This window comes from Gorilla gorilla, chromosome 12 (assembly GCF_029281585.2).
Source record: "Gorilla gorilla gorilla isolate KB3781 chromosome 12, NHGRI_mGorGor1-v2.1_pri, whole genome shotgun sequence".
NCBI classification, from domain to species: domain Eukaryota; kingdom Metazoa; phylum Chordata; class Mammalia; order Primates; family Hominidae; genus Gorilla; species Gorilla gorilla.
In genome coordinates, this window is record NC_073236.2 from 78,258,673 (window position 1) to 78,277,105 (window position 18,433).

General features: G+C 41.3%; 1 protein-coding gene across 4 annotated transcripts in view; it reads left to right on the plus strand.

Annotated features, from left to right (window-relative positions):
• XPO1 (exportin 1) overlaps positions 1 to 18,433 on the plus strand; it is a 60,679-nt gene that overhangs the window by 13,085 nt on the left and 29,161 nt on the right. For 3 of the 4 annotated variants that reach the window (XM_004029290.5, XM_063695857.1, XM_055377975.2), the window contains one exon: positions 2,934 to 3,006. In XM_004029290.5, coding sequence (XP_004029339.2) covers positions 2,934 to 3,006 — 73 coding nt within the window. Of the gene's footprint in view, positions 1 to 273; positions 336 to 2,933; positions 3,007 to 18,433 lie in introns of those variants that run through there. The other variant, XM_019021013.3, reaches the window with a different exon arrangement.

The following is an 18,433-nucleotide window of genomic DNA, read 5'->3' on the forward strand; positions in this document are numbered from 1 at the left end:
TTATACTGACAGACATTACTAATGTTTAAGTTGATTTATCAACAGTATTTTTAAAAACTCAAATTTGTCTTGTGAAAAATGAGATGATTAGAGGAACAGAAAGAAAGCAACAGGTAAAGAATTCTTCAATTTACATAAATTACAAATGATTTGGTGCTAAATTTATGCACTATGACATTTGGCTTTTATGCAATCATTTTTTTTTCTTTAAAGATGTTAACACTACCTGATATTAATCATAATGTTCCATTATGTTGATTGCTTGTAATAGGAAGAAAAGGGGTGTCTTCCTGTGCAACTGACACAGCTAGGCTTTGACGGCAGGCCTCCACAAGGTCTACCCTTTTGATTCCCTTTAACTGAATTCTGTTCATCAATTGTTTTTGTTTCATGGGCGGTGGGAGGGGAAAGGGGAATTCAATGCATAAAATAAGTATTTATAAGGGCTCAGTAGAAATTTCTACCATAGGGATCATTTCATGCATTTATTTTTTCATTTAGTCTTTGCTGTTATCTGTCCCTCATCTTCATAACTCAGCAGTGGATTTCTCAAGTTTGGAGATGTAAGGCAAAAGTATAATTCTTTAGAATGTTTGGATTGTAGTGATTTATCATTGGCTTTCAGATTTGACTGTCACTTCAGATTTTTGAGCAAAAATACTAAAAAAAAAAAAAAGAAAGAAAAAATTCTTTGAAGAGACAGGACCTCTGTTGCCCAGGCTGGAGTGCAGTGGTGTGATTATAGCTCACTGTAACCTCAAACTCCTGGGCTTAAGTGACATTTCTGCCTCAACTTTCTGAGTAGCTAGGGCTGCAGGTGCGTGTCACCATGCCTCGCTAACTTACCAATTTTTTTATAGAAGTGGGGTCTCCCTGTGTTGCTCAGGCTGATCTTGAACTCCTGGCCCTCCCGCCTTGGCCTCCCCAAAATGTTGGGATTACAGGCGAGGGCCACTTTGCCTGGCCCCAAATAACATTTTTTCAAAGGAATGTAAATTTTTTTTGTTTCAGTTTCATAGGCAAAGTCTTTATGTCTGGGAGAGATTGGATTTTAGGATATTATAGTAACAGATGTATTCCTTTGACCTAACCTGGGCAAAGCCTTTATTGGGCTCCCTGCTTCAACCCCCTTGGCAGAAAGATGAAATATGAATTGTATCTTCATCAAGCTTATGCTACCTTTATACAGTTGTAGAAAATAACTACAGGTTAGTAAATAGTAATTTTAGGTAACAGTATCAAATAGGAAGAGGCAAATAAAAAAGAAAGGACAGTGTCTTTCCATTAAAAATGTAAACAAAAAGTTTGGTTAAATAAGATGAAGTTATCTTTAAGATTTTTATTTGTAACTATATTTATGGTGGGTTTTATTTCTTAGTGTTTTAAAGGCTTTTAAATTGGTTTTTGGCAAGAGGATACATTGTAAGCAGTGCATTGCTTTGACTTACTGAGTCTTGACAATCTGATTTTGTGCCTATAAAATTAAAGAAAATGCTTAGGGTAGTATGTTTTTAAAAGCTAATTAAGAACTTCAGGCATTTGGACAACTCTCTTTTTTTTACATATTTCTCAGACCTAGACATAATAAATAGATATGTTTTTAAAAGTGAACAGGTTAGAAAGCATCACTATTTACTGCTGATTATGAAACATTTTAATAGCATCAAATTTGTAATTTTAGAATTTTGCTTTGGCCTTGTTTTTATTTTGAAAGTTTTTAAGGAATGTTCTGCAAATGTAGTACTTTAGTTGAAATGGCAAAATTTTCTTGAAAAGTGTGAAATGTTAAAATGAAAGAAAACAGCAAAAACATTCACTGTTTGAGCACAATGTAGTTTGGGACAGTCTATATTGTGCTTTGGATAAAATGAGCATTCACATGATCCCTTTGGTTGAAATACTAATGCTCCTATTTTATTGTGTAATGACTAACCATTTTAAAGATGAACTCTTATTCTCAGCCAAAACTTGCAATCTGAGGTTATATGTCTGTATATGAATGAGCTTACCTTTCAGGTATTATAGCTGATTCTTCCCTAATTTTCTCAGTTGAAATGTACCACAACAGTTTTGTCCCTTTTCTTCCTCCTGCCTATCCACACTAATTGGTCATAGTAATTCAGGTAGTAACTCCTGGGGCTTTGTAAATTATTATAAATATTGTTGACTATTTAGAGTGAGTAATCAGCAGGAGGGACAAAATGGCTTGAAAGTGGTATCTCTGTTTTTTAATTTTTTATACTTTTAGTTATAACTTTCAGTATTTAGGAAGAAATACCTGAAAGGTAGATACAGATTGCAACATGCGTTTGTGATTATTTTGACTGTGCACAAAAGTTTATCTTTAAATTAGTAGAAATAGCAACTATAAGGGTGGGGTTAAAATATAAAATAAACCCATGGGTTGTCTTGCTGCTCCTTAAGTAACACACCAGTGATGCTTGTAAACACTTTCTATAGAAAATATCTGTGACAATACTTTAGTATTTGGCCAAAAGCTTATAACTCCTAGAGGATGGTAGGAAGCTTGATAGCATCCAAGCTGCTAAATTCTTAGGAGCCTGTTCGTGTTAAAGTACGTGAGCCTATGAGCAGTCATTTATGCTGTGAATTCATATCTGGCTGCTACTTTTCCCTCGACAGATAAGCCTATTTGGCTGCTAAAGGGCTTTTTATTTGGTTCTTCCTCCTGGTGTGAGCATGTATAAACAGCAGGACGTTATATAGAGTAGCAAACAATAAAATGAGGAAAATGCATGAAAACTCAGTATATGGGTGAATAGATACTTGTTTAATATATGTAATTAAACTTGGTAGCATAATGTTTTTGAAACTTTAGATGTAAATGTGTGAATGTCTGTCCATTTGTGAATCCTGAGAGTTGCCAGTCCTATAAGCAATATATTCACATGCTTCTATTCTCCAATTTTCAGTATTATGGACTACAAATTTTGGAAAATGTGATAAAAACAAGGTGGAAGATTCTTCCAAGGAACCAGTGCGAAGGTAGGAAAATAAAGAATTATAAATTCAGAATTTTGTTTTTCCTGGCATTTTTATTATAGTTGACTGTTTGAGGGGGCATGTAATGAATCTTTAGTATATTTTGCTCTAATGGAGCTTATTGCTTTTATCATGAAGCAAACAGATCTGTTTGTATTGGTGGGTACAGGAAGGCCACTTACAGGTTATCTTTTGGGAGAAAGAGGAGACTGGACTGTTGAAAACTCTGACAATAAATATTCTAGTTAAAAATATGGGCTATGGCACAGTGGCTCACGCCTGTAATCCCAACACTTCAGGAGGCTGAGGCAAGTAGATCGCTTGAGCCTGGGAGTTCTATACCAGCCTAGGCAGCATAGCAAGACCTCATCTGGACAAAAATTTAAAAAATTAGCTGGGTATGGTGGTGCATGTCTGTGGTCCCAGCTATGTGGGAGCATTGCTTGAGCTCAAAAGGTCGAGACTGCAGTGAGCCATGATCCTGCCACTGCACTTCAGCCTGGGTGACAAGAGTTAGACCCCATCTCCAAAAAAATATATATATAAATAAAATATGGGCCGGGCACAGTGGCTCAAGCCTGTAATCCCAGGACTTTGTGAGGCTGAAGTGGGAGGGTCATTTAAGGCCAGAAGTTTGAGACCATCCTGGGTAACATAGTGAGACCCTGTGTTTACAAAAAATTTAAAAATTAGCCAGGTATTTTGGTGCAGGTGGCGGGGGACGGGTATCAGTGGGGTGAGGTAGGAGGATCCCTTGAGCCAAGAGGTTGAGACTGCAGTGAGCCATCATTGTGCCACTGTACTCTAGCCTGGGCAACGAGCGAAACTCCGTCTCAAAAAACAACAACAACAACAAAAACCATATGTAAGGTTAACTCGGGAATGGAAAAGCCAAGTACTAAAGATCACAAACCTGTTTTGCCTTTTGTGGTTCTGGGAATGCCTTGGAAGAGGTTGGCTTCTGAAATGAAGAAAGATCAGAAAATGAAGGTGTAGTGATACCTGTTAATGAGTAATTTAACTTTTCTGTCTGTGCTACCTTGAGGAATGTCATATTTTGAGAAACCTGAGGCAAGATTAGTTTCTTGGGATTCTTTGATTTAGCTAATTTCAGTTATGATACACCGCCTTTTTACCTACCGTATTTCATTTATCTCTGAAAAATAGAAATTTTTTTCTTGACTTTATTATGGGGCACATGATACTTCTAGTAGTATTTTCATTTAAAATATGTCTAATTTCTTTGATTATTTGTCTTTTAAGTATTGTCCTTCACCTGCATTGTCTTATCATCATTATGGTAGAATAGTGACGTGGATTTACTTAGCTAATCTGACTTAAACCTTGACAAAGTTTGAGCACATTTAGAGTTGAATGTGATGAGATTTTAATGCCAGTGTCTTTTTTTAAGAATATTAAGTATATTCAGTGGCAATATCTTTAATCCATCATAAATCATAGATTAAGAGTGATAGTGCAGGAGCAAATAATGTGCCCTAAAAGAGGTTCTCATTTCTTTAAATGTTTTATTATGGTTTGAAACTGTTTTAGATCATGTTCTGTGATGGACTGAGAAATTAATAAGCACAATTTGACTGTGTGGTCCAAGTAGGTCCTTCATACTTTATTCTTCAGGGATCTTTAGTGTAGTCATTCCTTGTTTCTTTACTACTATTGTTTTACTCACGTGTTATGAGCCCCAGATTTAATTTTGGCCATGGTCTGCCATACCAACAAAAGGTGATTTACTTCTGTCCCATTTTACTGTTGTATAATTTTAAATCCTCCTTTTGTTCTTAAATCTGCATCTCTGTATTTTATCACATTTGATGGTTCTGGAAGATGTTTTCCAGGTTGAAAATAGATATGATTATACTAGTTTATCAACATTGTAGTTACATTTGTTACAGACAAAATTAATGTAAAAAATTTTTCTTTCTTTCTTCTTTGTTGAGACAGATTATCACTCTGTTCCTCAGGCTGGAGTGCATTGGCACCATCACTGCAGCTTCAAATAGCTGGGGTCGAGCAATCCTCCCACCTCAGCCTCCCAAGTAGCTGGGAACATAGGCATGCCCCACCATGCCCTACTAAATTTTGTTTTTTTTTTTTTAATGTTTTGTAGGGATGGTGTCTCGCTGTGTTGCCCATGCTGCTGGCTGCTGGGCTTGAGCAATCCTCCCACCTTGGCCTGCCAGAGTGCTGGGATTGTAAGCATGAGCCACCATACTTAGTCAACATGATTACCTTTTTAATTTTAACTGGGAGGCTTCTCTAACCTAAAGATTTATTTCACAAAATACACTAGAACTTCTGAACATTAATTTTTCTTCATCTTTAAGTAACTTTGGTATTGGAAATTACATAAATTAATTTAAAATATTTTATTTCCTTTTTCTGTAAGTGTCCTGTCTTTTAAAGGTATTCGCTTTGCTTTTTGCTGTAGCTATACCCTTTGTCCAACTACCATAGCATATATATTTGTTCACCTGGGGTGCATATTGTGCGTTTCCTTTGTACCAATTACTACTAAATATTAAGGTTATAAAAATATACATGTACATCAAAGTGCTGTATGTCACTGTTATAGTTGGGAAGACAAAACACATGTAAAAGAGGAATCATAAATCAGCAAATTAGGTGTATATAATGAGTGCTTCACAAGCTAAAAGAACAGAATGATGTCTAAGTCCAGCCCTTTAGCCAAGTTTCATTCACATAATTGGAAAGAAATGCCTGGTATATTTTAAAGGAAGGAAAGGTTTCACTGCATAAGAGTATGCCAAAATTAGATTCCTGCATTTTTTTTCTGATGTAGAATTAGTTTTATCTGCTTTTAGGTTCTTGTCCACAGCATGTTAATTTTTACGTGGTTTTTTTTTTTTTTTGAGACGGAGTCTTGCTCTGTTGCCCAGGCTGGAGTCCAGTGGCGCAGTCTTGGCTCACTGCAAGCTCCACCTCCTGGGTTCATGCCATTCTCCTGTCTCAGCCTCCTGAGTAGCTGGGACTACAGGCACCTGCCACCACACCCAGCTAATTTTTTTTTTTTTTTTAGTAGAGATGGTTTCACTATGTTAGCCAGGATGGTCTCGATTTCCTGACCTTTTGGTCCTCCCGCCTCGGCCTCCATGCCTGTTGAGATTACAGGCATGAGCCACTGCCTGGCCAACATGTTCTTTTAAATTAATGACATTTTCAATTTAGGCCTCTTGTATACTGTCAGGAAAATCTCATGATTCTTGAGTGGGTTAGATGTCTCTTGCTGTGTCATACGTTACTGTATCCTGTACCAGTGGGTCACAGGAGAATAAAATTTTAAAGAGCAAAAGATAGGCTCGGCACGGTGGCTCACGCCTGTAATCCCAGCACTTTGGGAGGCCAAGGCAGGCAGATAACGAGGTCAGGAGTTCGAGACCAGTCTTACCAACATGGAGAAACCCTATCTCTACTAAAAATACAAAAATTAGCCGGGCGTGGTGGCACATGCCTGTAATCCCAGCTACTCAGGAGGCTGAGGCAAGAGAATTGCTTGAACCCGGGAGGCGGAGGTTGCAGTGAGCTGAGATCACGCCATTGCACTCCAACAGAGCGAGACTTCATCTCAAAAAAAAAAAAAGAGCAAAAGATAGACATAATTAGAAAGTAAGGATGTTTAAAAGAACATTTAATTTTCCAAAAGATATTTTTATAACAAGAGAAACGGCGAGATAATAAAACATTTAAATAAGTTGAGATTTGTTATATAAAATTTGTTACATTTCTCTGGATTTTCATTTAGCTTTAGGCCATAAGTGTGTGTCTATTTGTTTGTGTTTTATGTGTTTTGTCCCTCACACCCCACATTACACTTGGCTGTTTTAGTCACTTTATTCCCCATCCTCCAAACTATAAGCTCCTTGATATTGGGGCTCAGAGTGTCTTTTTTTCTTTGTTTTTTTTTTTTGTACTGTTTTTGTGTTTGTTTTTGTTGAAGACAGAGTCTCGCTCTGTTGCCCAGGCTGGAGTGCAGTGGCGTGATCTCGGCTCACTGCAAGCTCTGCCTCCCGGTTTCACACCATTCTCCTGCCTCAGCCTCCCGAGTAGCTGGGACTGCAGGCGCCTGCCACCACGCCTGGCTAATTTTGTGTTTGTGTGTGTGTGTGTGTGTGTGTGTGTGTGTGTGTGTGTGTGTGTTTGTGTGTGTTTTTTTTTTTTTTTTTTTTTAGTAGAGACGGGGTTTCACCGTGTTAGCCAGGATGGTCTCGATCTCCTGACCTCGTCATCCGCCCGCCTCAGCCTCCCAAAGTGCTGGGATTACAGGTGCGAACCACCGCGCCTGGCTTTTTCTTTGTTTTTTAAAGATGTAGGGTTTCACTCTGTTGCTCAGGCTGGAGTACAGTGGTGCAATCATGGTTCACTGCAGCCTGGAACTCCTGGGCTCCAGTGATCCTCTTGCCTCAGGCTTTTTTTCTTTTTTTTTTTGTGAGACTGAGTCCCTCTCTGTCACCCAGGCTGGAGTGCAGTGGCGCAGTCTTGGCTCACTGCACCCTCTGCCTCCTGGGCTCAAGTGATTCTCCTGTGTCAGTCTCCCAAGTAGCTGGGATTACAGATGCACACCATCATGCCTGGCTAATTTTTGTATTTGTTTTAGTAACGACAGGGTTTCGCCATGTTGACCAGGCTGGTCTCGAACTCCTGACTTCAGGTGATCCTCACCCTCCCAGAGTGCTGGGATTATAGGCGTGAGCCATTGCATCCTGCCCTCTTGCCTCAGCCTTGAGAGTAGCTAGCACTGTAGGTCTGCACCACCATGCCCAGCTAATTAAAAAAATTTTTTTTTTTTTAGAGATGGAGTCTCACTGTGAAGCCCAGGCTGGTTTTAAACTCCTGGGTTTAAAGCAGTCTTCCTACTTTGCCGTCCCAAATTGCTACCAAGCCTGGCTGGGAAATTTTAATATGTCAAATGGAAGAATTCCCTAATAAAGAGTGGTTGCTATTCATGGTAGTCTTTTATTTATTCATTTGTTTTGAGACAAGATCTCACTGTATCACCCATGCTGGAGTACAGTGGCACAATCATAGCACACTGCAGCCTTAAACTCCTGAGCTCAGGCAGTTACCACGCCTTAGCCTGCCAAAATAGCTAGGACTACAGGCATGTGCCACCACACCCAGCTAAGTTTTTCTAATTTTGATAGAGACACAGTTTGCCTATGTTGTCCAGGCTGGTCTTGAACTCCTGGCCTCAAGTGATGCTCCAACCTCAGCATCCCAAAGTGCTGGGGTTACAGGTATATCACCACCCCTAGCCATCACTGAAGTCTTAAAGGTCCTCTAGGACTACCAGTGGTGTTGATTCTTTATCACAGTCATGATCCAGATAATTCCCCATCCCTTTTTAAAAATGGCATTTAGGCTGGGTGTGGTGGCTTACACCTGTAATCCCAGCACTTTGGGAGGCTGAGGCGGGCAGATCACCTGAGGTCAGTTCGAGACTAGCCTGGCCAGTGTGGTGAAACCCCGTTTCTACTAAAAATACCAAAATTAGTTGAGTGTGGTGGCAGATGCCTTTAATCCCAGCTAATTGAGAGGCTGAGGCAAGAGAATCACTTGAACCTGGGAGGTGGAGGTTACAGTGAGCCAAGACAGCATGACTGCACTCCAGCCTGGGCAACAAGAGTGAAACTCTGAAATTAAAAAATAAATAATTAATTAAAAATGGCATTTAGATAATTCAAATCAAAAAAAAGAGGAAGCCTCCTTTGTTCCTGTGGGGGGAAGATGATGCTATATAAAGGTATTTCTGTACTTTTTATTTAAACCAAGGGATTGTTTTAATCAGTTAATGTGTATGGCTTATAGATCATTTCATTGATTGATAAAAACTTAACTCACAGGCGGAGCATGGTGGCTCATGCCTGTAATCCCAGCACTTTGGGAGGCTGAGGCGGGCAGATCACCTGAGGTCCGGAGTTCGAGACCAGCCTGACCAACATGGAGAAACCCCATCTCTACTACAAATACAAAATTAGCCAGGCGTGGTGGCGCATTCCTGTAATCCCGGCTATTGGGGAGGCTGAGGCAGGAGAATCGCTTGAACCAGGGAGGCAGAGGTCGTGGTGAGCTGAGATCGCGCCATTGCACTACGGCCTGGGCACCAAGAGCAAAACTCCGTCTCAAAAAAAAACCCACACTTGTTCACATTGAATAGAGAAGAAGCAAATTTATGAAAAAAGTAATCCAAAGTGGAAAGATCATAATTACAAGGTTTGATTTTTTTTTTGTTTGTTTGGTTTGGTTTTTTCGAGGTAGAGTTTCGCTCTTGTTGCCCAGGCTGGAGTGCAGTGGCTCAATCTCCACTCACTGCAACCTCTACCTCCTGAGTTCAAGCAGTTCTCCTGCCTCAGCCTCCCGAGTAGCTGGGATTACAGGCATGTGCCACCATGCAAGGTTGGTTTTGTTCTGTTTTTTGTTTTTTAATTTTGAGATGGAGTTTCGCTCTGTCGCCCAGGCTGGAGTGTAGTGGCGAGATCTTGGCTCACTGGACGCTCAGCCTCCTGGGTTCACACCATTCTTCTGCCTCAGCCTCCTGAGTAGCTGGGACTACAGGTGCCTGCTACCACGTCTGGCTAATTTTTTGTGTATGTGTGTGTTTTTTTTTTTTTTTTTTTTTTTTTTTTTAGTAGAGATGGGGTTTCACCGTGTTAGCCAGGATGGTCTCGATCTCCTGACCTCGTGATCCACCCGCCTCGGCCTACCAAAGTGCTGGGATTACAGGCGTGAGCCACCGTGCCCGGCCAGGTTGGATTTTATAAGTAGTTGGGCCACTAAAATTTCTGAGTTGTACAATTTAATGTCTTTAGTTGGCAGACCAAAGCTGATCCACTCATAAAATTTTATTTAGTGCTCTTCTTTGACGTGAGACACGTGGTATATGTATTGGCACTGTAATACTGGCTACATTATTTGACCTCGTATTTCAGTTTGTGTTGCAAGGTTTTGGGCATTAGAGCTAATGTATAGGAAGCCCTGTGCTTACATATGCTGAGTATGAGTAAGTAGTGGGTTACCAACCGTTTTTCATGAAATATCTGCATTTCACCAAATTGCCATATACCAGTCTCAAAATATCCTGAACTTTCTGAAATACCTTCCTAAGTGAGCTCACTAACACATACTTTTCTGTGTCCTTTACAATTTTTTCACCACAAAGTCTCAAAGTTTCAGAAACGGAACTAATAGGGTCACTTCTGCTGAAGATCTCCTGTAGTATTGAAGATATTTAACATGTTTCCTTTAATTGATATTGGCCTTTGAGAATTTTTGTATTTGCCTTATTTATTAGGTTTAAAGTGTACAGTTGGATAAGTTTTATCTTGTGCATGCTCCTGTGAAACTACCTCTGTATAATCAAGATCTGCCTCTATCCGATTACTTTCACCTTCACTGCCCCTCTCCACATGTGCTTGTTGTCACTTGCTTGGTAAGAGTGGAATGGCTGGATTGTGTGGATTTTTTTTTTTTTTTTTTTTTTTTTTTTAAGACAGTCACACTACTCTGTCGCCCAGGCTGGAGTGCAGTGTCATGATCTTGGCTCATTGCAACCTCTGGCTCTCGGGTTCAAGCGATTCTTGTGCCTCAGCCTCCCAAGTAGGTGGGATTACAAGCATGCACCAGCACACCAGCATAATTTTTGTTTTTGTAATGGAGTTTCGCCATATTGGCCTGGCTGGTCTCAAACTCCCGACATCAGGTGATCTGTCCACTTCGGCCTCTCACAGTGCTGAGATTATACTCGTAAGCCACTGCGCCCAGCCCATATGGATGTTTTGGTGTATGTTTAAGCATCCAACTGTATTCCAAAGTGGTCATGTCAGTCTCACCAGCAGTGTGTAAGTATGTTTCACATCTCGGCTGACACTTGGTATAGACAATGTTTTTAGTTTGGCTATTGTAGTGCATATACAATAGCATCTCATGGTGGTTTTAATTTCTTTCTTTTTTTCTTTTTTTAAGACAGAGTCTTGCTCTGTCGCCCAGGCTGGAGTGCAGTGGCCTGATCTCGGCTGACTGCAACCTCTGTTTCCCGGGTTCAAGTGATTCTCCTGCCTCAGCCTCCTGAGTAGCTGAGACTACAGGCATGTGCCACCACACCCAGCTAATTTTTTTGTATTTTTAGTAGAGATGAGATTTCACCATGTTGGCCAGGATGGTCTCGAACTCCTGACCTGGTAATCAGCCCGCCTCAGCCTCCCAAAGTGCTGGGATTACAGGCATGAGCCACCACCGCGCCCAGCCTTAATTTCCATGTGGAGTAGTGTTGTTCTGTGTTCCATCACATATCCTTACATGTTCTTTGCCATGCCAGTATGTTTTTGGTGAAATGTCTGTTCAAAAATTTTGCTCAGTTTTTTTTTTTTTTTTTTTTTTTTTTTTGAGACGGAGCCTGGCTCTGTTGCCCCAGCTGGAGTGTGGTGGCACAATCTCAGCTCACTGCAACCTCTGCCTCCTGGGTTCAAGCGATTCTCCTGTCTCAGTCTCCTGAGTAGCTGGGATTACAGGTACGCACCACCACGCCCTGCTAGTTTTTCGTATTTTTAGTAGTAGAGATGGGGTTTCACCATGTTAGCTACGCTGGTCTCTATCTCCTGACCAGCGTAGCTGCCTCAGCCTCCCAAAGTGCTAGGATTACAGGCGTGTAAGCCCACCATGCCCCGCCAATTTTGCCCAGTTTTTATTGGGCTAGTCCCTTATTGAGATCTAAGGGCTCTTTGTATTCTAGTCAGGAGTATTTTGTTAACTGTATATTTTGCAAGTGTTTTGTCTGTGGCTTCCTTTTTAATTTTTGTAATGGTGTCTTTTGCAGAGCAAAAATTTCAGATTTTGATTAAAATCAGTGTTGATTTTTTTTTCTTTATATAGTTGATGCTTTTTGTGTTGTATTCCAGAAATCTTTGTCATGCAAAGGTCACTTAAGATTTTCTGTAAGTTTTTGGCTGGGCACAGTGGCTCACGCCTGTAATTCCAGCAATTTGGGAGGCCGAGGCAGGCAGATCTCTTGAGGTCAGCAGTTCGAGAGGAGCCTGGTCAACAGGGTGAAACCGCATCTCTACTAAAGATACAAAAACTAGCTGGGTGTGTTGGTGAATTGCTTGAACTGGGGAGGCAGAGACTGCAGTAAGCCTAGATCACACCACTGCCCTCCAGCCTGGGTGACAGAGCAAGACCCTCTCTCAAAAAAAAAAAAAAAAAAAAGATATTCTGTAAGTTTTCTTATAGAACCTTTATAGTTTTAGCTTTTGCATTAAGATCTGTGATTTGGCTGGGCACAGTAGCTCACAATTGTAATCCCAACACTGGGAGGCCAAGGCAGGCGGAAACAATACAAACAAATTAGCCAGGCGTGGTGGCATGCACCTGTAGTCCCGACTGCCGGGAAGCTGAGGTGGGAGGAATGCTTGAGTTGAGTTCGGGAGGTGGAGGTTGCAGTGAGCCGAGATCATGCCACTGCACTCCAGCCTGGGCGACAAAGACCCTGTCTGAAAAAAGCATCATGTGATTCATTTTACTCAATTTTTGTATATGAGGTGAGGTAAGGGTCAAGGTTTATATATTTATTTGAGACAGAGTCATGCTCTGTCTCCCGGCCAGAGTACAGTGGCGCGATCTCGGCTCACTGCAAACTCCACCTGCCAGATTACAGGTGCACACCACCACACCCGGCTAATTTTTGTATTTTTAGTAGAGATGGGGTTGCCCCATGTTGGCCAGGCTGGTCTCGAACTCCAGACCTCAAGTGATCCGCCAGTCTCAGCCTCCCAAAGTGCTGGGATTATGTGTGAGCTACCGCACCCAGCTCCCCAACTTTGTTTCTAAAAGGTTTGGCTATTGTTGGTTTTTTGCTGTTCCATAAAAATTTTAGAGTGAAATCTGGCAAATTTCAACAAAAACTGTCCTGAAATTTTTATTGAGATTGCCTTGGATCTGTGGATGCATTTGGAGAGAATGAACATCTTTAATGTCAATTCCTGATTATTTCTTGCTAATACAGAGAATTGCCATTGTTCACTTATCTCTTGAACGTGTAGTTTAATCCAGCTAGTCAAAGCCCAGTTCAAACTCACTTTCCCTTCCTGTTGTGAGAAAACACCTCAATTCTGCAAAAGCTCTTGGAATTTAATATTTCTGCTGCTTTTCCCTATATGTGTGGTGTTTAGTCTTTTCATAGTTCCTTGACTATGGAATTCAGAGCAGAAACCCTATTTCCTAATTTCCTTGGGAAGTTTTCAGAACTAGATGATAATGTAAGTTTCTAATAAGTTGATAGTGTTACTCAGAGGTGACTGTTTCATTTATGATTTTGAAAAGAAAATGTAAATGTTAGACTTAAGTCCTTGCATCTAAAACAAATTCATGAGAAATCCCCCGAATACAATGTTAGAGATGGGAGCAAAAATTATCAGTCTAATCTCAGAGAGTTGACAGGCATTCCAAATCATTTTTTGTCAGTATTTAAACCATGGTAGGATAATGTAAGAAATATACTTAATGCCTGGTGCGATGTCTCACGCCTGTAATCCCAGCACTTTGGGAGGCCTAGGCAGGCAATTGTCTGAGGTCAGGAGTTCGAGACCAGTCTGGCCAACGTGGTGAAACCCCGTCTCTACTAAAAATACAAAAAAAATTAGCTGGGTGTGGTGGCGTGTGCCTGTAATCCCAGAATCCCAGCTACTCGGTAGGTTGCAGCAGGGGAGTTGCTTAGACCAGGGAGGTGGAGGCTGCAGTGATCTGTGATCACGCCACTGCATTCCAGCCTGGGCGACAGAGCAAGGCTCCGTCTCAAAAAAAAAAAAAAAGAAAAAAAAGAAAAAAGAAAAAAATCTTTAAGCTATAAATTATGTTTTTCATTTCTTAAAAAAACAAGGCAGGCCAGGCACAGTGATTGAGGCCTGCAATCCCAGCAGTTTGGGAGGCTCTCTTGAGCCCAGAAATTTGAGATCAGCCAGGACAAGATAGTTAGACTTCTCTCTACTAAAAATACAGAAAACTAGCAGTGTATGGTCGAGTGCCCCTGTAGTTTCAGCCACTCAGGAGGCTGAGGCGGGAGAATCATTTGAGTCCAGGCAGGAGGTCGAGCCCTGATTGATTGATTTCACCACTGCACTCCAGCCTGGGCAACAGAGTGATAATAATATCTGAAAAGATAGGCTGGGCACAGTGGCTCTTGCCTGTAATCCCAGGACTTTGGGAGGCTGAGGCAGGCGGATCACCTGAGGTTGGGAGTTCGAGATCAGCCTGACCAACATGGTGAAACCCCATCTCTAATAAAAATAACAAAAAAATTAGCTGGGCGTGGTGGCGCATTCCTGTAATGCCCACTACTCTGAAGGCTGAGGCAGGAGAATTGCTTAAACCTGGGAGGTGGAGGTTGCGGTGAGCTGAGATTGCGCCATTGCATTCCAGCCTGGGCAACAAGAGCGAAACTCTGTCTAGAAAATAAAGAAAAGAAAGCAGTATTTTCCGGCACATTGTATATGATTGACAGGAATAGTATTTCCATTTCTGGTTAATGTAAGAATTTGCCCCATTCCAAGTATTTTGATTACAGGCCTCCATGAAAGGCCTATACTTGATACCTAACAGTGTTTGATCCCTAGCTTACATCCATGTAACTTTTTTTTTTTTTTTTTTTTGAGATAAGGTCTCACGCTGTCGCCCAAGCTGGAGTGCAGTGGCGGGATCATGGCTTAACTCTAGGCTCAACTTCCGGGGCTCAAGCAATCCTCCTGCGTCAGTCTCCTGCATAACTGGGACTACGTGCGCACGAATCATACCTGGCTCACTGTTTCTATTTTTTGTAGAGATGGGGTCTCGCTATGTTGCCTAGGCTGGTCCTGAACTCCTGGGCTCAAGCGATCTTCTGCCTCAGCCTCCCAAAGTGTTTAGATTACAGTCAAGAGCTACTGTGCTCGACCTGCTTTCACCTTTTGGCTATCATGAGTGATGCTCCTGTCAATTTTAATAAAATTTTAATCTTTTAGATTTTTTGTTCAGTGTGTTTGAGGCCATAAACATCCATTTAAGAATGGCGGATGTGCATATAGATCCATTTCTCTTAACATTATCAAAGCAGGTTAAATTATAGATTATCTGTGGGAACCCTAACTTAACTCCTGCTTTAGAATTATTGTTAGCTGTTTGTCTTCCATGTGGCATTGTTCTTATTAATATTTCATTGAGAGAACAGTAGTAACAATATCCTGTATACCCTTGTGTAAGTAAAGAGAGCAGATCACTATTTTATTGACCATCTTTCCAAAGATCGATTTTGTGTGTTTTTTTGTTTTGTTTTGAGATAGTCTCACATTGTCGCCCAGGCTGCTTGGATTGCAGTAGTACAGTCTTGGCTCACTGCAACCTCTGCCGCCCAGGTTGAAGCGATTCTTGTGCCTCAGCCTCCAGAGTAGCTGGTACTACAGGTGTGCACCACCATGCCTGGCTATTTTTTTGTATTTTAATAGACAGGTTTCACCGTGTTGGCCAGGCTGGTCTCAAACTCCGGGCCTCAAGTGATCCACCCACCTCGGCCTCCCACAGCGCTAGGATTACAGGCTTGAGCCACCACATCCAGCCAATTTTGATGTTTTCATGGACTGATACTTGTAATAAACATTTCAATTATATATAGCATTGATGTAGAAATGTACCAAATTTACATTTTTTTAGCTTATGGAATAAACAAATGTTTAAACTGAAATTGATTCAAAACTAGATTGAACTTGCCTTTTTCCTATTTGTAATTTACATTTTTAATAGTGTATCAAAGGCCTTAAACCATTTTCTGTGGTGCAGGTTGACTGCCTCTTGCTGGAAATGCTTGGGATGAGAAGTGTTCCAGACTTTGGGCTTTTTCAGATTTTGGAATATTTGCATTATGCTCACGAGTTAAGCATTCCAAAACTGAAATAGCCCAATGAGCATTTCCTTTTTTTTTTCCCCTTTTTTTTTTTTTTTTTTGAGATAAGAGTTTTGCTCTTGTTGCCCAGGCTGGAGTGCGACGGCATGATCTCGACTCACTGCAACCTCTGCCTCCTGGGTTGAAGTGATTATCCTGCCTCAGCCTCCTGAGTGGTTGGGATTACAGTCATGCGGCACCATGCCTGGCTAATTTTGTAGTTTTAGTAGAGACAGGGTTTCTTCATGTTGGTCAGGCTGGTCTCAAACTCCAAACCTCAGGTGAGCCGCCCGTCTTGTGTTGGGATTACAGGCGTGAGCTACCTCACCCAACCTGAGCATTTCCTTTTAGTGCCATGTTGGTGCTTTAAAACTTGCAGATTTGGGGTCGGGTGTGGTGGCTCACACCTGTAATCCCAGCACTTTGGGAGGCTGAGGCAGGTGGGTTGCCTGAGGTCAGGAGTTGGAGAACAGCCTGGCCAACATAGTGAAACCTTGTCTTTACCTGAAAAAAAAAAAAAAAAAAAAAAATCAGCTGGGCGTGGTGACGGGCACCTGTAATCCCAGCTACTCTGGGAGGCTAAGGCAGGAGAATCACTTGAACTCGGGAGGTGGAGGTTGCAGTGAGCGGAGATTGCACCATTGCACTCCAGCCTGGGCCACAAGAATGAAACTCCATCTCAGTCAGTCAATCTTGCAGATATTGGAGTGTTTCAGATTTCAGATTTGGGGTACTTAAACTGTATGTGAAAATTAGCTGCTGGGAAGGAGAGGAATTGGGATATGTAACATGGACTCCCACATATTAAGGATTTTTCTAGGACTGCATCTTTCTCTTAATAAGTCAGATCCTTATTTGGTTGAAAATGTTTACTGCATGACTATCACTGACTATGTAAGATGCTGATGTACAACTCTATGACTTGAAGATTGAGTTGCTTCTATGGGAATATGACACCATTTGAATTAATTTGTTCTCAATATTTTAAAGAGTTTTAGTGAATTCTGTTCATATAAAAATCAGGTTCAATAATGCGTGCTTTTTACGCTATCATTGAGTATCCAGTGTTTACAAGGTGTTTCTGAGGGATAAGATTATTATTGCTGTGTAAAGAATTTGGCAGATGGTGTGTACCTTCTAAGTTAGCTTGAGGTTTATTTAAATCTCATCTTTTTAGCTTGCTGAAGTTGATACCGTGCAGTTGCAAGTTTATATTGACTATTTGATATTGCTGTGTTTTTATTTGAAATGGGACTGTTAAACACATTTTTCTTTATATTGAGCAATAGAGCTGGAATATTAAAGATGTATGCATTAACCCTTGCATTTGGAACATTTACATGTCATAAGCTGCCTTTCAGTAAGTGGTTAGGCATTTCTACGGGTGTGTATTATATTTTGAATAAATTTTATATGGCTTTCCAAGAAACAATTAGAGCATTTGACCCACCGACTTTGTTGTTTATTTTTATTTTTTTGAGATGGAGCCTCCCGCAGTAGAGAGAGAGTTTCACTATGTTGGCCAGGCTGGTCTTGAATTCCGCCTCAGGTGATCCACGTGCCTTGGCCTCCCAAAGTGCTGGGATTACAGGTGTGAGCCACCATGCCCAACCCGACCTACCAACTTTGGATGTGAATTTTTTTCATTTATATTGAGAAGAATAGGGTCTTGGGCCACTAGATTGTACGAGTGCTAAGTCAGTATCTGAATCCATTGAAGATCCTGTTGGCAACGTCAGGACTTATCAAAGATACACAACTTCAATGAGAACCTTTCTTTGGAATTAATTAATTAATGATATGGAGCCTTGATCTGTCACTCAGGCTGGAGTGCAGTGGCACAATTTCAGCTCACTAGGAATGCATCTTTCTCTTCTCTTTCTCCGCCTCCCAGGTTTAAGCACTTCTCCTGCCTCAGCCTCCCGAGTAGCTGGGACTGCAGCACAAGCCACCATGCTGAGCTAATTTTTGTATTTTTAGCAGAGACAAGGTTTTGCCATGTTGGCCAGGCTGGTCTCGAACTCCTGGCCTCACGTGATCTGCCCACCTCAGCCTCCCAAAGTACTGGGATTACAGGCTTGAGCCACTGTGCCCGGCTGCCTTGTTTGATTTTTTTCTTAAAGAGACAGAGATCCCCTCTGTTGCCCAGGCTGAAGTGCAGTGACACAATCATAGCTCGTTGTAACTTCAGTCTCCTGGGTGATGGGTAGAATTCTGCCACAGCCCAAGTAGCTAGGAGTATAGGCATGAACGACTGTGCCTAGCTAATTTTTTTATTTTTTGTGGAAATGGGGCCTTGTTGTGTTGCCCAAGCTGGTCTCAAGCTCGTTTCCTCAAACCCTCCTCCTATGTCAGCCTTCCAAAGCTCTAGGATTACAGGTGTGAGCCATTGTGCCTGACTTGTTTTTGATTTTTGTATCGTTTCCTTCACTCTTTTTTTTTTTGAGATGGAGTCTCCCTCTGTCACCCAAGCTGGAGTGCAGTGGCACAATCTTG